Here is a 26,521-nt window from a genome sequence, read left to right on the forward strand (position 1 = left end):
AAACGCTTTCCTTGGCCTCGCTGACTGTTGGCTTCTTTCCTTCATGTATTATAACGAGCACCCTCATTTCCCCTTTATTGATCTGCTTGTAGCTTACGGGGGTCTCGGTTCTGGCAGTCTTGAAGCCATTGGTAGCGTAAGAGGGTTCTAGCACAGCTTTCGCCCTCGCTCTTGATCACGTTCTACGTGACGCTGGCGGTAACAAAGGACGTCCCACGTCCGCCGCTATGGCTGATGGTGGCGCTGGTGAACACTCTCAAGTTTCGTATAGAGACAACATAAATACCCAAGAAAGTAGCAGGGGGGACAGCGGCCGATGTAGCTCAGTTGGAAGAGCACCGGACGCGTTATTCGGAGGTCGTGGGTTCGGATCCCACCATCGGCACGTTGTTTTTTCTTCTACTTTGTGTCTAATTATCTTTCCCATAAACAGATTACATTACCAATTTCTGTGTATATCCAAGTAAACATTAAAAAAATATATAAAAGTACCATCCCCAAACGCTTTCCTTGGCCTCGCCGACTGTTGGCTTCTTTCCTTCGTGTATTATAACGAGCACCCTCATTTCCCTTTTATTGATCTGCTTGTAGCTTACGGGGGTCTCGGTTCTGGCAGTCTTGAAGCCATTGGTAGCGTAAGAGGGTTCTAGCACAGCTTTCGCCCTCGCTCTTGATCACGTTCTACGTGACGCTGGCGGTAACAAAGGACGTCCCACGTCCGCCGCTATGGCTGAGGGTGGCGCTGGTGAACACTCTCAAGTTTCGTATACAGGCAACATAAATACCCAAGAAAGTAGCAGGGGGCACAGCGGCCGATGTAGCTCAGTTGGAAGAGCACCGGACGCGTTATTCGAAGGCCGTGGGTTCGGATCCCACCATCGGCACGTTGTTTTTTCTTCTACTTTGTGTCTAATTATCTTTCCCATAAACAGATTACATTACCAATTTCTGTGTATATCCAAGTAAACATTAAAAAAAATACATAAAAGTACCATCCCCAAACGCTTTCCTTGGCCTCGCCGACTGTTGGCTTCTTTCCTTCATGTATTATAACGAGCACCCTCATTTTCCCTTTATTGATCTGCTTGTAGCTTACGGGGGTCTCGGTTCTGGCAGTCTTGAAGCCATTGGTAGCGTAAGAGGGTTCTAGCACAGCTTTCGCCCTCGCTCTTGATCACGTTCTACGTGACGCTGGCGGTAACAAAGGACGTCCCACGTCCGCCGCTATGGCTGAGGGTGGCGCTGGTGAACACTCTCAAGTTTCGTATACAGACAACATAAATACCCAAGAAAGTAGCAGGGGGGACAGCGGCCGAGGTAGCTCAGTTGGAAGAGCACCGGACGCGTTATTCGGAGGTCGTGGGTTCGGATCCCACCGTCGGCACGTTGTTTTTTCTTCTACTTTGTGTCTAATTATCTTTCCCATAAACAGATTACATTACCAATTTCTGTGTATATCCAAGTAAACATTAAAAAAAATACATAAAAGTACCATCCCCAAACGCTTTCCTTGGCCTCGCCGACTGTTGGCTTCTTTCCTTCATATATATATATATATATATATAAAACATCGCTTGTGCAGTTTTGCATACTTCTCTTACAGTTATTTCATAAATTTCGGTACACCCGAAACCCTCCCTTAATACCAATTTAAAGAAACGTTTATCCCCTCCTATGATGCTATTGGAAAGTAGAAACTCTAAACTATATTGGTCTCCTTGCCCGCTCGAAGGCAAGGTTATATAAAGCTATTTTTCACATGTAGGTGAATGCTGAAACCGTATTCTGGTGGTATCCAACGTCTGCTTCCTGATTAATTCCGTTAGGCGAATCCTTCGCTGCCGGTTTCGGTACGCATGACATATATTTACCAGTATATATTCGGCAAAGTGTAAGTAAGGTAAGATCGTATTGCTATGCGCCGTTTACTTCTGTCTGTACCTGTGCAAAGCCCCCCTGATGAAATTTCGCGTGCTTTTATAATAGTCATTGCTTAGATTTCGGTAGGCGCTAAAACATCGTTCTGCATCACCAAAAATAAGCCTTCGTTTCTTGCTATGATTTTGTCAGCAAGAAGAAACCCTGGACAATATTGTCTGCTTGCACGCCCAGGGACAAATTTATATGAAGCTCTTTTCTCAAACAGTTAAATATTAAAGCAGTATTACAGTTGTATTTGAACTTTGCTCGCTGATTAATTCCTTCAAGCCAATTATTTGCTGCCGGTTTTGGTTCACTTGGTAGATTTCTACTTCCGTTGTTTGCCGTAGCACTGCAGTTAGTTTAGTTTATCATGCAGCCGGCGTGTAACCTAATTATAACCCAGTTCTCTCCCACGTACTCCTGCGATAGCCTTTGGTAAATTTCAGCATGCAAAAAAAAAGCTTATTATTGCGTCCGCTTTTATTTCCTTCTATTCTCGTGACTAGAGAGCACGAAAGTTCAGTTCATGACGGCATGCCCCACATTACAGTCCACCCTTCAGATAGCCTTCCTGACAAGTCTTCACGCAGAGCTCTGACTGGCGAACAACGCTTTCTTTACGCTATATTCAGTTATTTTACTTTCGGGTGATCGGCTTCTTTGCAGCTTGGTAAGTCTGCTCAGCGTCTTTTCGCACGCAGCCAATCGCTCTTTTCCACCTAATGATGGACCAAGACTGCGCTGAACCATCGAGCGATGTTATTCATCTTTCCCCTATCGAGCAGCGCAAGCTTTTTACCACGGGCCAATCACGTGTTGGCCAACAGGCCGCTGGTATGCTCAGGCAACGCGGGATGATAAATGACAGGGCCCGTGGCGGACGTTCACACAATGCTGGAGCGACGAACGATCCTCGACTCGTATAATAACCCTAGGTGGTTGCTGTCATGATGGATTACGTGCGAAGCATTCATCGCTGGCATCTCTCTTCTCAGCCGTCGTTTTCGCGTCGGGAATAAATTTCATAGCCGGCACGGAAAAATAGAACGGGAGCGTTGACAGAGGCAGCTGAGAGCACGAGCAAGTAACCGAGCCTGAGCATAGAAAAGAGAACTGCCATAAGAAACATCGGGCTACAGCGTCTCTTCATTCCACCACATTATCGGTACTCACTCTACGACTTGCACGAACTACATCCATTTAGCTCGTATGACCATAAAGGGAACTTCACTAAGCGTGTGAAAATAAATAAACTGTCGCTCACGGCCATCAAATGATGCATTAAGGGTTTAGTTACTCATTAAAGTCCACCAAGCGCAGCAACACGCCTGCAATGGACCGATGTATGGCTTTCACATAAATTTCGTGGTTAAAAAATTATGCCTAGTCCCGGGTTCAAACCCGGAAAAGCCTGTCCGTGGCAGTCGCTTTAAATACAGACAGGCAGCCACCTTCCCCGTCATAAAAATTGACAGCCGTCACCCAACTCACATTCTCTAAACATGTGACTTAGTACAGGTACAACGACACTTCAACAAATGGTTAACGAATGTGCCAGAACCATTTAACCCCCATCCGTAATTGCTTAAGGAAACAGGACCGGACACCAGTTTTTGATGGACCTCTGTAGATGGAAAATTGCAGTCGGAGCTGGGCTTTAGTGATTGAGAAGCGCACTCACGACATAATATTTTTAATGCGTTATATTAATGTATTGTATGCGTCACGGCAGTAGTTGTCTCAATTAAAAAAAAAAAACTATCAGGCATTCAACGGTCTCTGAATCCTCCCTCTGCCGCGTTTGGTAGCTATATTGCTTTAGTGAGGTTTTGGGTTTCAGCCTTTCTCCAGTTGCAACGCCGACGTTGATGATGGGAGCGGCCCAAGACCATCTTGTTGAGTTTCGAAACCTCAGGGAAATGTCCGCGTACTCCCGCGATATTGTGAGCGTGCAGCAGCCTATATGGCCTGTTGCCAGATGCAGAAGTAGTTCCAGAGGAATCCGGATGGCCAACTTAGAATCCGGTTGAAAACGGCAACAAAATTCCAGAAGTGTAAAAGATTAATCTGCATAACTTTCCCTTGGTTCGAAAAGTGCACTACTCAGCCGCGACGCGTAGGTGTCCTTTCCCAATGAATTCGAGTTCTCGCGTTCTGTCTTGTGAAGTTTGAGGTAAGCTTCCTTTAGGCCCCAAATGAGATAATTAACGAGGTTAGTAAAATAGCCAAACTGGACGGCCGGAACACCCCGAAACTCAGGAAAGGCCGATGGTCGATTCCAAGAGATGGTTAGTAGTCCGGGAACGTTGGAGAAACACTCAGCCTTGGTCAAGCATGGCATACTTCCGTAGGCGCAGGAGACTTGCTCTGGTACAAAAGAGCCCCTATGAAACAAAACCAGGTTTTCCAGCGTGCAAGCAGAAATCTCATATGTTGCGTCGGAACTGAATGCCTAGAAAAGGATCCCCCTGTGGGGTCCAGGATGTCGGAGGAAGACCCGCAAACATTACCCTAGTGCGGCGAAATTCATCCCTTCATACATGTATCACGATCGGAGTAGCGGAGCCTAGTTTGGGGGATGGGAAACCCCAATCGTCGCCCTAGTTAGGGAAGCCTGTCTCAAGGGGTCGAAGTTCCGGCGAACAGAAGAAGCATTGGGAGTTCGCTTCGAGGCAAAGGGCTGGACATTTGGCAAAAAGCTAGTGCTTGCCTTCTAAGGAAGCCTTGAAAGAAGCAGCACGCAATAAGGACCATTGGACAAATCTTATACTGCGCAATTTCCTTCCAACTCCAACTACTCCATTTCTACAACCTAAATCTCATTTCCTATTCTCACCTACCTTATCCTGATACTTATGAGGGGGAGAGCAAGGGAGACACTCAGGGCCTATTCCTTTGGCCGCGGCGTGACATTGTAGTTCCCCACTCCCACCCTCGGCTGAACGAAAAAACTCTGGTGCTCTGGGATTAATTTATTTTTTATTACATGGTGGCTTGAGACTCCTGTGATGCCTAGAAGTACAGCCAGGGGCTTGCTATGTTCCAGTCTTGAAGCTTGGCGAAAGTAGGAGAGAGGATGAAAAGGTCGGAATGTGACCAGCCACCAGCGCCGTGGACCAACAATACACCTGACTTGTTGGGTTTGTAACCGGGTATCCGCGTGAACTGTCATTTCGGAATTCATTTTCGCCTTTCCCCAGCTAACGTCCTCGGTGGGAACCGAAGGTGACTGTGAGAAAAAGAAAACTTCAGCTTAGAGTGCGTGACACATCGCACTCTTCTCAATCGCTATCGTCGACAACACCGCTACATGCACAGCTGTCCTTTACGTTTCTCCAGCATCGGCGCTGGCACGGCAAAGAGCGTCCCCCAACTGTGGGCCTTCTTCATATGACATTCGAGTTACTAGCTCATGATAGAGCCAAACCTGCATTTAAGCGAAATTTCAACTACTCTACTTGGGGCCAAGGTCAGCGACGGCTCACATTTGACCCTCAATGAGCCAGAGGGCAAAGTGTGGCTATAAGTAAAGACCATGCACCACCCATTTAGGTGTCGCACAACCTTTAAAACTGGCTTCACCACGTCACCTCGCGCCAAGGTCAGGCGTAGGCTGGCAATTGGTTTTTAAGGATCCAGAGGACAAAATGTAATTATAAGCAAATACCATACTGACGCTTAAAGGAAAAAATGTCGCCACCGGTAACCGAACCATCATCCCTCCAATCCCCAGCTGAGCACGCAACCCACTACCCCACGCCAGGCTCGGAAGAAACAGATCGCAATTGTCCTTGCCTAGCTTGAGGATGATAGCAGCGATGACGATGACAATGCAGTTAGTGATAATGATGACAGTATTGTTGATAATGAAGCTGAAGTTATTGATATCGATGATGGCAGTAGCGATAATAATGACAGTCCATTTAGTTGATAATAATGATAGTAGCGATGATGATTATAACGAACGAACAGTAAGCAAGCCTAATAGCGCTTTCACTTTGAGGCGGCCTACTTTGGTCTTGCGAACATCGAACTTAAATTGATGGTCAACAATCCATCTATACATCAGAGTTCATAGCGACCGCTTTTTAAGAGCAGCACTCTAATATAGGTATATGCAAAGGTGCGTTGGCTGAAGGTTAATAAGGCTGAAACTAGTGAAAGCGCCAGGTGAAATCTACCCGACAGCGCATACACGTTCTACTTTCAAAAGCGAAGCTCAAGCATCCCCCAAATTTACTTTCTTCTTTTCTTTTTGCTTTCTCTAGCAAAAACTAGTTTTCACGGCGTGCTGTGGTCTGTTTCCCGCTGTCTATTCTATTGGTGCATGCGGAAGATTCAGTGCCATCGGATGGAAAGTTTACTTCGACCTTCAGCAGCACTGTTCCTCAAAGGGCGTTTCACTTAACGCTAGTGAGTTTAGGTCTATATAGTTGAATCGCTAGCCATGTTTTGGTCTTGTCAGGGAGGAGGGCAAAAGGGTGACACCTAACGATATTTTAAGCGTGTCTTCACGTGTCTTCAAGAAATATGTCTTCATTTTAAACCAATTTTGTTTCCCTCTGTGTGGAGGTCAGCGTATGACTTCTTGGGCCTTGCGATATTTTTTATGTTAACCCGCTGGGGTTTGTTTTTGGCAGTTAAGCCTGCTGCCGATCATTCGCATGCATCTAATTTAATAGTCGTGTTCCCAGCATAGTCCACAATAGTGAAAGCAGTCGCCACGAAGTAAACATTCGTCACGAAGACGGCACTCTGTGGCCCCGTGTACTATTCGGTAAGAGCAGCAGTACTGTTTACACACCGAACTAAAGGGCTGGCTAAGCGCAAGAAAAAATAGAGTTGGTTCCTATCAGAGGGAGATTCTAAAACCGATTCAAATGTGGCTTAGAGCTTCCTTAGCTGACAACCAGCTGCCAGAGAGCAACTCAGCCGTAAAGAGAGCAAAAACGCCTTAGTGCAAAGAGCTGGGTGGAGTAACCCGTCGAACGTTTGCTTGGCAGGACAATGAACCGCGCGTTTCAAGTGACGCCAAAGGAACACAGTGGAAGACACTAAAGTCTAAATGCCAGAAAACGGTGAAGGAGTGCTTTGCTCCTTGCATTCTTTTCTTTTAAAATAGGATGTTCTGCAAACACAACCTCAAAAGGGGTACGTACTGCGCTTTTGTCAACAAATGTTACAGCAAGCCTCACTGGTGAAAAATCAATACTGCGACTAAGCTCAACTACCGAAGCAAAACAGTCAAGCGGAGGTGGAATTAAAATGTCAACAAGCATAATTCACTGTTCCAATCCTTGAAGCTTTGGAGACAAAAGTTTGGAGTGCTTCATGAAGCACGTTGGCGCACCGGATGTAAAGCTGTTGTGATCTTGAAATGCACCTGGAGACTTAAAACACTGATAAGAATTTGCAACTGTGCAAAAGACGATACAAGAGGCTCAGTCTGATACTTTTTCAATCTATTAAAGTAACAGTATATATTGGTAACATAGTAAGACTGAAAATTAGAACTAGTAGATTCGTCAAAGTGTGTTACGACACTGGGATACTTGTCATGCCATATAGGCACGGCGTGTTAGCTCGACATGAAGACATGTATTCAGACTGCATAACAATAGTATTCAAATCTTGGTGCTGGCCTCCTCATTCGTTTCTGTCCTAATATGCTCTCGTGTTGGCCTTAAGGCAATGAAGGCTGGTCTAAGCTAGCCAACAATGACTTTTCAGATGAATCATTTGCTCTGAATGGCACTGTGAGGCTACGAGCCAATTCCTTGAGCCGACTGAGATGCATTCCCATTCCCGATCCCGATGCCCCAATTCACAATGCACCGATGCGCCGGCTCTGTCGCCTTACCCCCGTCGTGTTCATAATCATTGTCACTTCATCCGTTAACTAAATTACATACTCGTTAATTACCGCGTTGCAGACTTTTGTCCGCGCGCTAGGCACTGCAGAAGAGCTGCCGTCGATACTGTCAATGCTGGGGTTACAAGCTACAGCCCATTTTCGATCGACGACCGCTCCAGTGACAATTGCCGTCCCTGGCCTCATTGGTATGGCCGATATGAAAATCATGTAGTCCGAAACGTCGCATTCCCTTTCTATGACGTCGACAGTCCTTTCGTAATGGAGGACACTGGAGCCAGGCTGACTAAGGCATCGATCGCTATCGTTGCTGTTTTCGTCCTCAAAATCCTGCTCCTGCAGGTAACGATCAGCCGGCTCTTGTGTCGCACCCGACCGCGCGTTTTGTTTTTTTTTTTTTTATTTATTTTTTTATAACCATGTTTACCTGCGAAGGTACGAACGCCGCCATCTTCTGCAGAAAGTGAGAAGTGAGAAGTGGTCCTGTGGCAAGCGCGGAGGGAGCAGAGATTTGCGCGTCCCACCATGCAGTACGACCTTACTTCGTCCATGCGCTCTAAGAGGAAGAGCGAGCCCTTTCCCAGGAGCAGCGAACTGGATGGCGTATGACCGCTGAACAAATGGTGGGCCGACAGCACAGCACTGGTCACTGTGATTGTTACCACCCGCAAGCTAGCCTGTACTAGCGCTGAGGAAGGACTGATAAGTATGTCAATCGTAGTCCTAGAATGAGCGCATGTTTCGAGCCATGCTGCTGAAGCACTTCTTGCTGAGCGAGCACTCGGCAATTCAAGTGAAATTTGTCCGTTTTAACTGGTGAACGACTCGTTTTCGAAGTTCAGGCGGATGACACCAGAGCTGTGCGGCAGGGGACACAGGCTGCTTGTGAGACATGGCAGGCGATGGGCGACAGGCAGCAAACGCAGTCAAGCTCGCCGCTTTCACCGCTCCCAACTTAATTATTCTGCTGTAGTGGTGGCGTCACCGGCACTGTTACTGTTCAAGCTGACGCAGTGGCCTCTTGGATCTCGCAGATGGCATTTGTGGCCTTTTCTCAGGGGTTGAACATGTCTTAGGAAAGAAGGTTGCATTTCTGAGTTAACGACACGTTAAAACGCTGCATACGGTAGTGAGCTTTCAAGTTGACCAACATCGCGGCCAGAAGTAGAAGTTTTTGCTGGCCTCTGACGGAAAGAGTGAAATTGGAAGGACATGATGGACGCGGCACTCAAACCTCAACTTTCAGTAGGTTTTATTGTGCGCTTGATTTTCTGCAGGCGAAAAGATCGCACGGCTTACGCGTCAAATCACCGGGTTCGATCAAACGAACTCCTTCCTGCAAGTACTTCACCGGTTCACCATGATCGGCCAATGTCCCCTGTGCTCTTGGGTGGGCTCACAGTCGTGGACTCAGACAGCTTTTGCTATCCTGTGGACCCATGCGACCAACCGTTGCTTATCGATAGGGTAGAGCTGTACATAGTAGCTTTCCTCGACGGAGGCCGTAATGGAGGGTTCCGAAATAATTCTTGAGGTTACTAACGTGCGCTTACATCGAATAGCACACGCGGAGTTTTGCATTTTTCCTCTATCGAAACACGACCAAGGTTACCATGCAAGTGTAAAGAACGTGCAGGTGTAGAAAGAAGTTTATAGAACGCAAGTGTAGCAGGAGGCAGTTGACAGGCTGGAGGATGAGATTAGAACCTTTGCGAGATTAAGGTAGCCGCCGCTCGCAGAGGGCTTAACCCGGTCATTCCTTGTCCTGCAGTTGGCGTGTAGAGCCAGGTTGATTATGAAGACGAGATTTTTAAATGTGTCGGGACATGTGTAACTCATGCACCCGTTTCCTAACCCACCCATGTGCATTCGCCATGTTTTGTAATGTGAACTTTCTTTCTGAAAGCACGGATGGTACCGTTTTCTCAACGTCGATTGCAATATCTTGTGAGAAGTGCATTTTATGGAGCAAGCACTATTGTGCTTACGTGGAACGTTGTCAAGCATATTTGACCTTTCTCACCAATATCGGATTCCGTGCCTAACATAGAACAGTCAAGTGTGCTCAGCACTTTGCATCCTTTGACCTTCAAATAAATGCGCAAAATATCAAAAACATTTGCGCATTTTATAGACCTCTGTGTGCCTTAATGAGCAAATCAACAACCATGTCACGATTAATTCCTTTTTTTTACGTCAAACGTTCTTTCTTTAACTTAAGGCAAATGCATAGGATAGACAGCGTAGGACTTCTAGGAATATATAACACAACCTGCTGGTGGTGCTGTCGCATTCTCGCCTGCTTCCCCTTTGTTGCTTAATCTTCACGTGCCTGAAGCTTTGAATGTGATCGTTCTCTGGGCTGCCTGTCTTCTCTGACCGTAATTTTATTCCGTATTTTTTGCGTTGAGTGTGAAATGAGGGGGGGGGGGGGATAAAAATGTGGCTACTCACCACCTACGGACTCGCTGGCAGCGGAGCGCGTGGCTTTTGACTCCACTATTGAAAGCACCGTTGTAAGAAGCTGATCTCGGAGTTCTGTATGTACAGAGCATCACCCGAAAACAGGCAGATGGAGACGCGTTATGAGCGCAAAATGTGTTTCATACAGTTTCTAGGCTAGAGTACTTATGAAACGCGACTTTGGAAGAAGGAATATATGTTTACAAGGAAAGGCCAATAAAAATATTTGAACTAATGAAGTTCGGTGAAAGAAACACCTCTGAATATCTCGATTAAGGAAGTTTTATTACAGAGAGCAATACTGATCATAGAAACCTCCTTTTCCAGGCAGTTAGATGACGGTGTTGTTACAGGCAGGTGAGATTAGCTTTAAATAGACCATATTGGTAAATTCTCAGCCTTCCTCTCATTCGATAAAATAAATATGCCTCCTACCACTGTCCCAGAAGACCAGATTCCTCTCAGGATTTAAAATGTGACCTTGCGAAAAAGGACTTAATTTTCGTGAAAAGGTTTGTTTGTTTGTTTGTTTGTTTGTTTGTTTGTTCGGTCCTCCATGCGAACATGCCTATGGCAGGTGTTGGTAGACACTTTACGTGGCCGGGCAATCATAGGTTGGCGGTTTGGGTGACGTCACCAGGCCTGTCACGGTGGAATTGGCGGTATACGTAGCTGCCAACTTGGGCAGCACTTTGGCATGTGAATCAAGCCCATATCGTGGCTTCATTTAAAGACCCGGTATGGGTATTTCAAGCGGGACTTTAAATCTATGCGGGGTGGTTTTTAACATAGCGTGCGACTATGTGCGACCAGAAACCGAACAGACACGGAACATCGACGTGATCACGCTCCTAATTCGCACAAGGCATAACCACGCTAAATCGGTCGCCGCCTTTTTTTTTTTTTTTCAGGAGTTCATGATATGGGCGATTCTTGATAGGAGGACATATACACCTAGCTTTGCCAAAAGCGAAAGAAGACTTCAGCAATTTTCACCCAGGGTCCTGGTGCACTGCAAAATGTAACTCAGTCAAATGTAGGCAGTCAGAGACTACAGCCACGTCGAAATAATCTCGGGGCACTGCCCCAAGTTCCGTACCCGCCAGCCACTCTTCGGGCCAAACGGTAACCCGCCCCAGCATCCATTCAGGCGAGCCGCGGTGCCTCATCGCAGATCGGAGGCGATCCAGCTTCACAGCGTGCCTCCTCGACTTGGCGCCTGTCGAAACAATTGTAGAGCCATGCTACGTCTGCCGTTTCCCCGATCGTAAACTGGGTGCCCTACGTGCGCCTCCCGCCCCTCCGCCTTGAGAACGTTTCTCTTGTGTCCAGGGGAAGATCGGGAGAAACCTGCAATAGCGTGGCTGGATGTGCTTGGGCTGTTTTTGCTTATTTCCTTTGTTTATTACTTCCTTTTCACCTTCTCTTTATAGACCTCCTCAAAGCGCGGTCTGCGAGACATGGCTGTCGCAGAACCGCAGACAAGGGCTCGCCGGCTGGGAGAATAACCCAGACGTCGCTCCTGCTCGCAGAGTACGTGCCCACCGTCCCCGGTGAATGCGCATGCATAGGCGGCTTGAAGGGCGCCACAGCTACTCGCCTTCGCCGCTGACAAAGGCACACGCTGTCTTTGTTTTCTCTCCGCCCCCTTCGCACTCTTCTAGCCATGCGCGTCTACGCACCCAACTCTCCTCGCTGCATTCGTCCCTCACGGTGCGGGCGCATAACGCGTATACGGTGCCGATTCTGTTGTTTTCTCATTCAGGGCCGTCGGCTCGCTCCCAATCGACGAGCAATAACCGTGAACACACGCCAGCCACTCATTTTATCATTGTTTTTAGTGCGACTCCGGCCAAATGAAATGGCTCTTTTCACCATGCGCGGCGGAGGGAGCCGAGCTAAAACAACAAGATAAAAAACAAAAGTAACTAAATGCGCGACCAACTCTTTCAATGCAAAAGACTGGCGACCCCCTTTGCGCTCCAATGTGACTGCTGGCGGCGGCGTCACGTCCGGTGGTTTTCGCTTCTTTCGGCCTCTTCGTCGGTTTGATTCCCTTTCCTTTCTTTTGCGCGTGTGCGAGCAGCCAGCGGCCACATAACCCGACCCCTGTGTATTCCTATCACCAGGCCTGTGTTTTTCTTGCCAGTCGAGACGGGTTTATTCAAGGCGCCCCCGCCGTGTGGCGGCCGACGGATGCCTGATTTACGACAAAGCGAGCCAAACGGTTCCACTCCGCTCCTATCGCGCCGTTCTGAGCGAGCTTTAGGGCGGCGAGCGAAACAGGCAGCAAAGAAGTATTCGGCTAGCTGAGCTTTTGCATCTATCCAAATATCCCCACCATATTTTCTTCTCGGTGTCCAGCCTTGTGTATCATAGCTTCCATTGAGCGTGGTATCTTCCCACTTCGAGGTCCTTTGTATGACAGGAACTATCAATGCTTCGTAGAGGTGTGAAAAAAAAAAAAATAAAAAGTCGCACTTGTATGGCGGCCGGACAGGGCGCGAGAAGAGGGCGTTATTTTTTCAAGCCGCCTTCGGATATTTTTTTCCCTTTTTCCTCCTTATCGGCCGGGCTGTCGTACAACCCAACTACACATAGAACTAGCTCCGCCTCGCTGTTCTAACAGGCAAGCAGTACAGCCTGGAAACACATTATGAAATCTGTCTGTCAAGTCCGTTTTCAGAAGACACGCAACTCGTCGATAAAATACGGGTTTAAAAAAGGGATCGATGCGGGAGCTATAGATGGCACTACTCAACGTGCCACAAACAGCCGTGAAAGCACGACGACTCAAGCGAGGCAAGGATAACGGCATAAATGTACACAAAGAGGCGACAGATTGATGACAATAAAAGCCAGATCCAAAAACGAAGGAACAGAAACTCGCGACTCCGGAAACGTTATCCACTTCCTAGGTTATCTTTGTCCCAAGGCCCGAGGGCTGCGACTCGCCACAGATCTTCAGGGTAAAAATCTTCTGCGAAGACGGCTACGTTCTCGCGGGAGCACCCTCAGCTTGGGGTTAAAGAAAAAAGAAAAAAAACTAAACCTTGGAATCTACGCCGACAGCATCTATTTTGAAAGGCGTCTCGTGAGCTGAAGTAGTTGGAAGATTGTTTTAATATTTGTTTCCCTGACTGCGTCTCTGTTGCTACATCGCGGACGGCATGCTATTTCGAGCTCAATCTTCGGGGAATTGATGGAAATAGAGAAGGTAGCTTATTAGCAGATTCCACCAGGGAAGCCTAGCCTCGGTCCTGGCTTCGCTGGCCCGTTTATCCCGCGAGCATGAAGATAACAACGAAGAGGTAAGAATGGAAAAATACGTGAACCGAAGGCAGGATGAGTTGCGGAACGGCGACCACAAACAAAACAGGGCATGCTGGTCTCTGAGGAATCCCCTTTGACGTCGTTGCTTGCGACATACCTGCTGGAATGCTCTAGCTGCGTGGCTGCGCGACCTTAGAAATGGAAGAGCGTACGATACTTGATTAAAGCGGCTCCTCAGTTTGTGGATGACTTTTTGTTTCTTTCTTTTTTCGCAATATTCCCATCTTTCAAAATTTGCGAGCTTGCTACGCGCGGTGGGTCTAAATTATCCCCCCCCCCCCTCCTCTCCCTCTGACTGTATTCGGCGGTATACAGCCGTAGGTGACGCGGTAGGGGAACCCCAAAAGAAATTTTTCCACGTTTGACAAACGTTTTAAGGAGAGCACTGCTCCTCGTGATCGAGAATTGACGCTACCCAAAAACAGTCGTGCTTCTAAGCTAACTCGCGTGGAGCCATGGCGCCATCCATCGGAGCGGCGCGGAACCCGTTGTAGATCGCCACTGCCGGTCTCGCTCTCCCTCGAGACAGGCCGTGAGATTGCCTCCCCGTTGGATTCTCCTGCCCGATTGAGTGGTGATAAAGGCTGTATGGTTTGCTGGTGCAACTGGACAGTCCAGATATGTTCCTAGTGAAATGTGGATTTAATAGTTGGTTTGAACGTCTAGCGCTGCCAGTAATTCGGGCACAGCAGGGTCAAATTGCCAGTCGCAGGGCACAGCTTTAGCACGAGAGATGGGCGCCGGAGACAAGCGATGGCGATGGCGATGCCTCAGCGTTTTCCGTTCTTTGTCTTCTTTACATTTCCCCCCCAGAAGAAGTCGCCATCCTGGCGATTCAGGGAGAAGAGACGACCAGAGGGTTGAAATATGGCTTGAGGCGGCTAACGTGGACAACCTCGCGGCCGAGACGGCGGTGGTCGGAAGAAGGGGTGACTGGCTCGATGACGTAGTTCACAGGGGATGTGCGTTCCAAGACGCGATAAGGTCCGTGGTATTTGGTGTCTAGTTTGTTGGTGGCAGGAACGCATAGCCAAACAAAGCTGTCGGCCAGGAACGTGGGAGCAGGGGTATCGGTATCATGCTGATCTTTGCGATAGCCTTGAGTGTTGGAGGTAAACGTGCGAGCTAGCTGACGGCATTCCTCGGCCTTCTGTACAATATCTGACAAAGCACTGTACTCAGAGGCATCTGGATGGTATGGCAAAATTGTGTCCAGAGTACAAGATGGTTCACGGCCGTATAAGAGAAAGAATGGCGAAAAACCAGTTGTTGCTTGGGTGGCAGTGTTGTACGCGAACGTTACGAATGGCAGTACCTGATCCCGGTTGGAGCTTCCAGATTCAGATGTAACACACATTGCGAGCGTGTCCCCAAGCGTACGGTTGAGCGCTCCGTGAGGCCGTTTGTTTGCGGGTGGTACGCAGTTGCAGCCCGATGTATCGATTTACAAGACGACAGGAGCTCTTGGACTACTTCGGAAAGAAAAACGCGACCTCTATCACTCAGTAGCTCGCGAGGGGCGCCGTGTCGAAGAATGAAGTGGTGCAGAAGAAAATGGGCTACCTCTCGGGCTGTCACCGCGGGAAGTGCAGCAGTCTCCGCGTAGCGGGTCAGGTGGTCGACGGCGACGATGACCCATCGATTACCAGCGGCACTACATGGTAGCGGACCATAAAGGTCGATTCCCACGCGATCAAACGGGCGAGCTGGACACGGTAAAGGCTGGAGAGGGCCAGCGGGGTGGCGAGAAATCTTGCGTTGTTGACAGGCGGTACAAGAGCGAATGTAGCGACGTACGAAATTGTACATTCCCCGCCAGTAGTACCTCTGACGAATTCAAACATAGGTTTTGAGGACGCCGGCATAAGCGCTTTGCGGGTCAGTGTGATGGTGGCCACAAACCTCGGAGCGGAGGTGGCGCGGAATGACAAGAAGCCCCGTTCTGCCGTCTGAGTTGTAGTTCCTTCAGTAGAGAAGGCCGTCCCGAATGGCGAAATGGGAGGCCTGTCGGCGGAGTGCCCGAGGATGCGTAGCCGCGGACGTAGTGCCAAGGATATCTAGCAGGTTAGAAATCCAAGGGTCTTGTCGTTGCTCGAAAGGCATATCCCTCAATGGTGAGTGCTGACAAGGATGCTTGAGGAGGCGACGATGAGTTAGGCGAGCGCACCGGTGACCGAGAAAGAGCGCGGGCGTCAGAGTGCTTGCGGCCAGAGCGGTACACTACACGGATGTCATATTCCTGAAGCCTGAGAGCCCAGCGCCCGAGACGGCCAGACGGATCCTTGAGAGACGCGAGCCAGCAGAGAGCGTGATTATCTGTAACTACTTCGAAGGAGTGGCCGTATAAGTAAGGGCGGAACCTCGTTACAGCCCACACGATTGATAAACACTCCTTTTCGGTAACGGAGTAGTTGGACTCGGCTGTGGTGAGAGCACGGCTTGCGTAGGCGACAACGTATTCGGAGAAGCCAGGCTTGAGCTGGGCGAGGACGGCGCCGAGGCCGACACCACTGGCATCGGTGTGAAGTTCTGTAGGTGCAGTAGGGTCGTAATGGCGAAGGATTGGCGGTGACGTCAGAACATTGCACAGTGTCGCGAATGCATCATCGCAGGCTGGCGACCAAGAGAAGAGGTTAGGGGTGCCTTTCAAGAGCTGTGTAAGGGGGGCTATGATGGTTGCGAAATTCCGTACAAAACGACGGAAGTACGAGCAGAGGCCCACGAAGCTTCGCAGTCGTTTCAAAGTGGTCGGTTTCGGAAAGTCAGCGACGGCGCGCAGCTTCTCAGGATCAGGCAGAACTCCATCTTTACACACAACATGTCCGAGTATTGTGAGCTGGCGGGCACCAAAGCGGCACTTTTTGATGTTCAGTTGAAGACCGGCGCGGGTTAGGCAGGTGAAGGCCTGGCGAAGTCGAGTCAGGTGGGTCGGGAAGTCGGTTGAAAAGACGACGATATCATCGAGGTAGCATAAACAGATGTTCCATTTCAGGCCACGCAGTACAGTGTCCATCATTCTTTCAAATGTGGCTGGGGCGTTACAGAGTCCGAATGGCATAACATTAAATTCGTATAGTCCGTCTGAAGTAATAAAGGCAGCCTTAGGACGATCCGCCTCTGCCATGGGCACCTGCCAATACCCGGAGGGTAAATTGAGTGAGGAAAAGAATTCTGCGCCTTGCAAGCAGTCTAGGGCATCGTCGATTCGTGGGGGGGGGGGGGGGGGTACACATCACGACGAGTGATTTTGTTGAGGCGGCGATAATCAACACAAAATCGTACGGAGCCATCCTTCTTTTTAACTAGGACCACAGGAGACGACCATGGGCTACAGGATTTTCTAATTACTCCGCGTTGGAGTATGTCATCGGCTTGTTGGGCAATAACACGGCGCTCAGTCGGGGACACACGATACGGCCGCTGATGGAGAGGTGGATGAGCGCCAGTGTCGATGAGGTGGGAAACGGTCATCGTGCGGCCCAAGGAAGATTGCGGGATGTCGAAGGAGGAGCGGAATTGGTGTAGAAGGTCAAGAAGTTGCTCGCGGTGGCGCAGCTCTAGAGCGCTGTCCACAGAATGGTCAAAAAGGTCCCGCTGTAGCGGATCGGAAGCCACACGAGTTGGGGTCAAGGCGTCAACCTGGCTAACAGGGAATGACACATCAAAGGCGAGCAGAAGGTCCATGGGCTCGATGCGGCCGAAGCACTCCCCTTCGATCAACATAAAGGGAGACGCAAGAGGATTGGCTACCAGAAGTGTGCTAGCGCCGTTTTTCATGTCAAGGACGGCGAACGGCAGCGGTAGGTGGCGGCGGCGGCAGACAACGTTAGAGGGCACAAAGAGGACTGTCGCGGCGTTGGTAAAAGAGGCAGTGAGGGGAACCAGAACAGCGCTAACGGGTGGGATGGTTGTGTCATGAGCTACGAGGAGTTTGGTCGCAAAACGAGGACACGGCTCGTGGAGCAGGGCATCAGACGGTGCATCACTCGGTTCAATGAGCTCTACTTGAGGACTGGCGCAGTCAATGATAGCATGATGCTGGGACAGGAAATCCCAGCCGGTACGAAGCGATAGTCCCTCGAGAGGCGTAGTCACCTTTCGGATGGAGCGGCAGAGTTTTTGGCTGATAACTGATACAGCGGCACTGGTGTCGACGAGCGCAAGAGTATGAACACCTTCAACGATGACAGGAATAACATTCGCGGGATTAAGACGAGGACTTTGAAATTCTGTCGAATACGCAGTTCGTGCCTCGCGAACTGCCGCGGTTAATTTTTCGGCTGGGTAGCGGGTCGTCGGCGCATTGGAGAAATGGAGCGGCGACGTGGTGATGGCGAACGACGAGGGAGGAAGTCCGGAGGATCAGGGGGTGCTGTTGGAGGACCCGATGGGACTGGGAACTGGGGGGCCAAATAAGGTGGCGCAGGCAAAGGCCATATTTATTCGGCGCCGGCAGTAGTGTGTAGTGTGCCCAGGGATGCCACAGTGGTAGCAAATAGGCCTGTTGTCTGAAGTGCGCCATGGAGATCGTGTTGGAAGCAAGGGGGGGGGGGGAGCAAAAGCTGTTGGTGCCGACCGCATGGGGGGCGAAGCATAGGCATATGCTGGCTCAGGCGATGGACTTTAAGTGACTTCGGCATACGTGCGACGTAATACTTGAGGATGAGCCGGCGCGACTGCTGGAGCGTAGCTTAGTGGCCGCGCAACGCCGGACGATGAAACTGTGGGCGTGGGGAACGGCATTGAGGGTGCGACCGGAGCTGATTGAGGAACAGGATTAGGGAGGACTTCAGATACATGCTGATGGATTGCACGGCGAAGCTCCGGAACAAGGCCAGTTGTTGACGACTCCTTAACATATGGCTGCAGGGACAGTTGTCGCGTGACCTCCTGGCGTACAAAAGCCTTGATGTCTTCAGAGAGGCTAGATTACTCCCTCTCCGCGGCTAGTCCAGCGAGTGATGTATGAGGCTGGCGAATCAAAACACGCTCCTTCCGGAGCTTGTCGTAGCTTTGACAGAGGTCGTAGATTTCCTGGACCGTAGTGGGGCCTTTCGCGATGAGCACGTTGAAAGCGCCGTCATCAATTCCTGTGAGGACATGACGTATTTTAACGGCCTCGGTCATGGTTGGGTCAACGCGACGACACATATCAACAATGTCCTCAATGTAACTGGTGAACGTTTCACCGAGCAGCTGCAGTTGCGACCGAAGACACTGTTCCGCGTGGAGTTTTCGGACGGCGGGGCGGCCAAAGACATCAGAAAATTTCGTCTTGAAATTCGCCCAGGTGGTAAAGTCTGACTCGGGGTTTCGAAACCACAGATTAGCGACGTCGCTCAAGTAAAAGATGACATTATTTAGCTTACGATTGTCGTCCCAGTTATTGTGACGGCTGACCCGTTCGTAAGTGGTCAGCCAATCGTCGACGTCGTCATCGCTGCTTCCACTGAAGGTAGCGGGGTCCCGTTGACGAAGCGCACCTGTGCAGGTGACGGGCGGAGGTAGGTGCAATGAAGTCGGCTCCGTCATTGGGGTAGTCAACGTTCTGCTGCGAAGTTCCAGGGCGAGATGGGTACAGGGAACCTCAGATTGACCTCCACCAAGTGAAATGTGGATTTAATAGTTGGTTTAAACGTCTAGCGCTGCCAGTAATTCGGGCACAGCAGGGTCAAATTGCCAGTCGCAGGGCACAGCTTCAGCACGAGAGATGGGCGCCGGAGACAAACGAAGGTGATGGCGATGCCTTAGCGTTTTCTGTTCTTTGTCTCCTTTACACTAGTTTGAATCAAAGGACACCTTGTCCCCACTGGACCTTGATGAACTGAATTCTGGGCTCTAAGTTCTCCTTACATCTTGTGAGTGAGTGAGTGAGAGAGTGAGAAGGCTTTATTTACACCGACATGGACCTCGGGCAGGGGCTCAGCTAGGGGGAGGGTCTCCTTGCCGGCTCTCCTGCGCCGTGGCCGCAGAGAAGGTCTTGGAGTAAGCCTCCTCCGTCAGGCGTAGGACGAACTTTTGTTCATCCACATTTGGCCTGCGGATGTAGGACTCCCAGGTAATTTGATCAAGGGGATCAGTTTCTTTAGCTCCCGGAGAATCGGGGCATTGGCAGATTAGGTGATTTTGACTCAGAGGTACGTTGCAGAGATTGCAAGCCTCTGGGTCCCCTGTCAACTCATTATGCAGAGTAACATGAGGAAAGAAACGATTGGCCTGAATGTTTCGCCAGGACCTGCATTCTGAGGGTATTAGGGACCTATCTGGTGGTGGATAGATCCTTCTGTTTAGTCTGGGAGTCTCAGAGAGCTCCTTGTAGGTGATGAGGGGGTCTTTGTCTCCGGGTAGCGGGGTCTCTATGGCCGCTCGGGTGTATACATCTCGAGCGAGGCGATGGGCAGCCTCATTGCCTGGTAGACCCTCGTGAGCTGGAACCCAGATGACTGAAACCTTCCGGTTTAGCGGGTGCTTTCTCAGTAGACTGGCCGCCTGCTTGGAAATTAGGCCTTTGCCGAAGTTCCTAACAGCCGCCTTATTATCTGAAAGGATAGTTCTGGCTTTAGTGCCTGTACATGCTAGCGCTATCGCAGCCTCTTCAGCTAATAAAGCGTTACGCGTATTAATGGATCCATTCACTTTCTGGGAGTGGTTCCCATCTACCACTGCTATGACCGCGGCCCCTTCTAACCCGCAGGCAGCATCGCAATAGGCTGATTCCTCGGGAGGGTTGTTTATTAGTTTGCTTTGAATAAATTTTGCTCTATGCTGTCTCTGTTCCTTGTCATGAACCGGGTGCCTATTCTTAGGGATCGGTGCAATTTTGAATAGTTTCCGCGTCTCAAGCTCCAGGAGTTCAGCGACATAGCGTGGCTCACCTGACTGAAGCTGTAGTTCTTGCAGTATTTTTCGGCCCCCTACAGTGGAGTTGAGCCGCCAAATCTGGGCCTCCCTGACCGCTTTAGCAATCTCTTCCCAGTTATTATGCATTCCCATAGCTAGAAGCTTCTCTGTCGACAAGTTGGGGGGGATGCCTACAGCCCTTTTGAATGATGTTCTGATCATTTTTTCAAACTTCTCTACTTCACTAGGAGTGGGATTGAGAAAGGGGGTGGCATAAGCTATCCTGCTTATTACAAAGGCAGGAAGCAGTTTTATTAGGCAGTGTTCTCGGAGGCCTTTGCTCCTGAGAGAGATTCGCCTGAATATCCCCGTTACCTGGTCGACATACGTCTGCCGCTTTTTCAGGATGGTGGTGTTTTTCTATTCTGCTGTAGGAAATATCCCAGGATCCTAATGGTGCTGTCTCTCGATCGGTACCTTGCTCCCTCCCACGTATACCTTCACTGTTTTGTGTAGGTGCGGTAGGTGGGATTCTCTGGTTAGTTTTGACTTGCTGCACATTGAGAAAAGTTCAGATTTGTGAGGAGAGCAAGATAGACCTCTATCTAGGGCGTAGTTCTCAACAATATACGGCGCTTCCTGCAGCCTATGCGATATAGCGGCGCTGGTGCCTCCATCGGTCCAGATTGTTATATCGTCTGCATGGATGCTATGTTTGAGGCCTTCTGTCTTATTAAGATGGGACGAGAGATCTTTTATTGCAAAATTGAACAGTACCGGGGAGAGGACAGATCCCTGGGGCGTTCCTCTGCCCCCGGTACTGATGGGCTCGGACCTAAGTCCCACGAAGTTAACTTCAGTTTTCCTGCAGGTGAGGAAATCTTTGACATAGTTGAAGCACTTGCTTCCCACTCCAGCCGAGTTGAGGCCTTCGAGAACCGCTCTGTGCTCAACATTATCAAATGCCTTAGTGAGATCAAGTCCCAGGATGGCTCTATATGATGCATCGTCCTCGGGAGCGTCCATGATGTCGTGCTTTAATCTGAGCATGACATCCTGTGCGCTTAATCCCGGCCTGTACCCTACCATCTCCACTGGCCAGAGTTCCTTGGTTTTCATATGCCTAGAGATTCTGATTTGGACCACTTTTTCCATGAGCTTTCTCAGACAAGAGGCGAGAGATATGGGCCTGAAGTTGGATAGTTCAAGTTTCTTGCCCGGTTTAGGAATAAGGACCAATCTGGAGATTTTCCATTCCTCGGGGATTTCGGCCCCTTCCCAAATTTTATTCATTACTTCGCAAATGAAGTGTAAATAGTCTTCGTCCAGATTTTTAAGCATAATATTGTCTGGCACTTGAGCAAATGTCTTTTTGAGATCCTGCAGGACCGCCCTAAATTCTGCCAATTCAATTGGAGCATCTATGGCCTTATTCTCGGGCCCGGTATAGCAGGGTAGAAGGGGGCCGGGATCCTGACATGTATATGTTGTCCTGATTGCATCTAGCAGCTCCTCGTTTCCCCCCTGGAACTTATGCTTGATCTTAATCTGGTGTAGTCTGGTCCGTCTCTTAGTGTCATTGGGATCGATGAGGTAGCAGAGGATAGCCCAGGTCTTGGGAAGGCTCATGTTGAAGTTCATCTCATCACACACCTCGGCCCAGCTCCTTTCAGACAGCTTGGCTGCATACCGCTCAATTTCCTTACTGAGGTTAGCAACCCCTCTTTTGAGATTTCTGTTCCATTTTTTAGTTTTCCACCTTCCCTCCAATTCTCTCTTGGAATAAAAGAGATCTAGGAGGTGCTTGTATAATTTTGGGACTTGGAGATTCGTCGCCTGTTCTTCTGTGGCCTCCTTTACATGCCGATTAAATTATTGTTGCCACTCAGTCACAGAAGACCAGGTCTTATTACCTGCAGCCCCTCTGATGGAGCGAAATTTATCCCAATCTATTATTTTGGCTCGTAACACGGTATCCCGAAGATTAAATCTGTGCCGAATTTCTATGACCATATGATCGCTGCCATAGTTTTTTCCCGTGTTGCACCATTCAACTGGGCCGCACCTGTGAGTTAGTGTAAGATCTGGCGTGGTGTCTTTACAGACACTGTTTACCCATGCGCGTCGGTGTCACCGAATCCATTATTAGAGACAGCCCATTAGATAATATGGATTCAAGCAGGTCCTTCCCCTTCCGGCATTGTGTATCATATCCCCATTCCTGGTGTTTAGCATTGAAGTCTCCGCAGATTAGAAGTGGTTCGCAGCCGGCAAAATTCAGTGCTTTTTTGAATAAGAGCGAGAATTTCGCATTGATTTGTCTCGGTGGGCTGTATACATTGAGCACAAAGAGATACTCTTTCTTATTATTTCCTGAATGGACTTCAATCAAAACTGCTTCAATGTCCCCATCAACCTCGTGTTGAGTAACCGCCTTATTGTGAATACATCTTGTGGGGCCCCTTTGGCCGTTTTCAAACCGTTCGCGCTTTTTTCAATTTGTGTTTGTGTTTGCTCGGGCAGCGCGAGTGCGCATGAGCGAACTACTCATTCGAGGGGGCGGCATGTTATCGGAGCGGAGGCGAGGGCAGATAAGCGCGGCGGAAGCAAGGCACGCGGCTTTTTCCTGGCGGGAGGGCAGCGCGGGGCGGCCAGCGAGCTTCACGGGCCAGCGTTAGCGCCTGGGCCTTATCGCTCGCCCTATTCGCACCCAGTGTGTTTTGTCTTGCCGCGGTAAAGTCCTGACCCTCGTTCTGTTTTATTCTTGGTGGTCTATTGTCGCGCTCGTCGGCAGCATGTTTCCAGCGCAGTGGCACTCGATGTTGTTTCTTTTTATTGAATGCTTTTTATTTTATCCGGAGTAAACCGATGTCTTTAAGAAAGACTGAATTTGTCACTCCTCGGGCGAGACCATGGCTCGCGGAAACGTTTTCTTGAAAGCGAGGCCTTCAATCTGAATACGGGAACGTTGCGGAAGGATGGTTGCGCTTGGCCGAGACTGAACCTTGCTAAGGCCCTGATCGTGGGCAGAAAAAACAAACGAATGGAAAGACTGCTTCGTGTGCGTGTGTGTGCGTGTGTGTGTATGAGCGTGCGTGCAAACGGAGCGGCCGTGGATGACGCCTCCCTGTGAAAGGTCCGAACTTGGGAGGAAGTCTGCGGGCTGGCGCCGCACGGACTGCCAGCGATGTCGGCCGAAGAAAAGTGCCGCTCCCGAAAGGACACCCGATCCTCCCTCAACCACCCCCAGCCGTGCTAGCGAGTTGTTTTCCAGGAATTCGGCGGGAGCTTGCAACTGCTGCTACGGTGATGCCGGAAGACGGGGGAAGAGGAGACCCCGCATAGGGGAAGAAGCTCCGAGGAGTCCGAGCGTCAAGGCAAACGGTAGATTGGTTTCGAGTGCTGTGATGAGAGGCCGCACCCTGATAGAAGAATTTGTGCTGCAACGTGTATATAGTTGTAAATAAATTTTCTATTCTGCAATTAGAGTGAATTCCGGTCCAGGTTAAACGGGAGAGAAATGGAAATTTGAGGAAAACAGGAAGAAAAGAACCTGATATTTAACTGCCCGTTTCACACGATGCGATTTTTGTCCTGCGACGCTGCGATTCTCGTCGGTCTAGCCTAGTCTTAGTCTAGTTAGTTTTGGAATTCAGTAGCAGCGTCTGCGCGGTCGTTCTGTGACTGACGTATGAGGAACCGAGGAGCGTCGCGACATCATGTGACGTATGGCGACTTGCAAAGCCCGGCACGCCCAGTATCGAAGGAGAGAGCGCGCCCCCATGAGACACCCCTATTTTCATGTCCGAGTGGTTTCATTCGGCGCAGCAACGCATTTTTTGTAGCTAAAATCTGCCCGTTTTCATAAATACGTATTAATTATCGCTTAGAATTTAAAAATACATCTCAGTATATAAATCAAACACGCTCTGCGTACGCGTTTTCTACAAAACATCAAACAACCCTGAGGGTATCTTTCACCGAATTAGCACGCGGATTCGCTGCATGTGAAAGCGCTGTGCGAAATCGCACTGCGGCGTCACCGACTGCACCGAAAGTTTTCGCTGCAGTCGCAGCATGTGAAACGGGCCTAAGAGGTTCAGTCGCTAGAATGCGCCGCTTCAATACAGCACAGCATTTTATGCTTGCATCTACCCTCGACTACCAGAGAAAGAGCACTTTTTCCCTTCGAAATCCCAAATACGAACAACCTTGTCGCACCGAGTAAGTCATTGTAGCTATAGCAGAGTCCCTCAATACTTTTGAACTCTGGCTATAGGAAGGAGGAAAAGGAAATGCAAGGGCCTGCCAACTGACTGGCCAGCCCGCTGCTTCGTGCGCTCCAGGGAGGAGAGGATAATTAGGATGCCGGAAAAAGAAAAAGATTAAAAGGCTCGCATGTAATCGCAGGAAAATATAGTGGTGCGACAAAATTTTGTCTTGTTCTGCACGGCTGCACACCCTGACGTTTGTGCAGTTACAATCATGACGTGTGCCTTTTATCTGTCAAATGCACGCTGCTTGTAAAGGAAGTACGACCCAAGGAGCACAAATATATTTCAAATGTCACCTCTGCTCTTTTAGGCAGTTGACATTTTCACGTGTTCGCTTGCTTCCATACCTGCTCAGCGTACTGCTTATGTCCAATCCCGATTGTCTTATTCCGGTGCATCTTTGGCCCACAGCACAGGATTTCCTTATGGAAAGTTAAAAGTTAGAAAGCTTTTTTTTGTCTTTAATTTTTGCTACGTTTGGTTTAAAAACGGCTGTCGATGGTACCCTGTGCTTCCAGACGTTTTTGTATTGTTATCTCACTTCAAAGGGTTTCTTCTCCCATCACGTCTTTCTTGAAGAGAATGGGGAAATTTGCTTGCGTAACTTACTTCAACAAATAAAAATATCGGAAATCAAAACGATCGACTCAATACCGCCGGCACCTCTTGGTTCCCGACGGCTGCAAATTTTACTTATTTGACGGAAATACAAACCTTGGTCGGCTGGTTCCGATAATTTCCTGGAAGAAAACTCTCTTAATCTCTCCGCTAGCAACTCCAAAGCATATTTATTTTTCTAGTTTTCACTATCGTTTTATAATACAATTGAGTCCAACGAATTTAGGCGACTCAAAAAAGGGGACATAGAAGAAGGATAGACAGTTGGGCAAACTGATATCGGTACATATAAGAAGATGCAGCGCAAAAAGAGGGGCAAGACGAACAGAAAGACAACGTGGACAAGCGCTTATATGTGTTGTCTTTCTCTGCGCTGCACCTTCTAATAAAAGGTGGAATAGCTTAATCATGGAAGAAAAATAAACAGGAGACAAGTTTAATATATCCCACATGTTACGCAACTACACTTTTCAGCTTCACAAGGGGCTCTGGATTAAAAAGAAAAGCGGACGGGTTAATTATGCCCCATGTTTTTAGATCGCAAATTGACAAGGAAGCGCCTGTCCTTGTCATTACTCTCTCGTTGTTGTTCTCCGTCGCAGCGCTCGTAATTTGCAATCATGTACCAACTAGCTCAACTTTCCGTATTACTGTTTTTAGATCGTGTCCACCACGGTTTCGAAAAGGGTTTTCGATACGGAGGAATTTTGCAAACTCAATCTATTCTTGTCCTGACTTGTGCCCCTGAATCTCGTTATTCTTCAAGTGGATATGCAAGGTTCACGATAAGTAAGTGCTATCTTATTCGGTTTGGTTTGGTTTGGTTTGTGGGGTTTAACGTCAAAAAGCGACTCAGGCTATGAAAGACACCGTAGTGGAGGACTCCGGAAATTTCGACCCCCTGGGGTTCTTTAACGTGGACTGACATCGCACAGTACACGGACACCTTGCTTTTCGCCTCCATCGAAAAGCGACCGCCGAGGCCGGAATTCGATTCCGCGTCCTTTGGAACAGTAGTCTAGCGCCGTAACCACTGCGCCCCCCCGGCGGGCACTTGTGTCTGTACCACGCAGAGAAGAAAGCAGCATGTGCAACACGAACGACTTCTTTTTTTTCTTTTTTTTTTGTAGTCAACTGAATCAGTATATGGTATTTGACACATGAAGGGGAGTACAGGAAATGGTAAACAGGTCATCAG

The 26,521-nt window shown here is 49.1% G+C and overlaps 1 protein-coding gene across 1 annotated transcript in view; it reads right to left on the reverse strand.

Annotated features, from left to right (window-relative positions):
* Positions 1 to 11,404: 11,404 nt before the first annotated feature.
* Positions 11,405 to 26,521, reverse strand: part of LOC146202976 (uncharacterized) — a 29,743-nt gene continuing 14,626 nt past the window's right edge. The window contains exon 3 of the mRNA XM_084602486.1: positions 11,405 to 11,477. Coding sequence (XP_084458612.1) covers positions 11,405 to 11,477 — 73 coding nt within the window. The remainder of the gene's footprint in view (positions 11,478 to 26,521) is intronic.

Source organism: Amblyomma maculatum, chromosome 1 (assembly GCF_055883805.1).
Source record: "Amblyomma maculatum isolate TAMU_Amacu chromosome 1, ASM5588380v1, whole genome shotgun sequence".
Lineage (NCBI taxonomy): Eukaryota > Metazoa > Arthropoda > Arachnida > Ixodida > Ixodidae > Amblyomma > Amblyomma maculatum.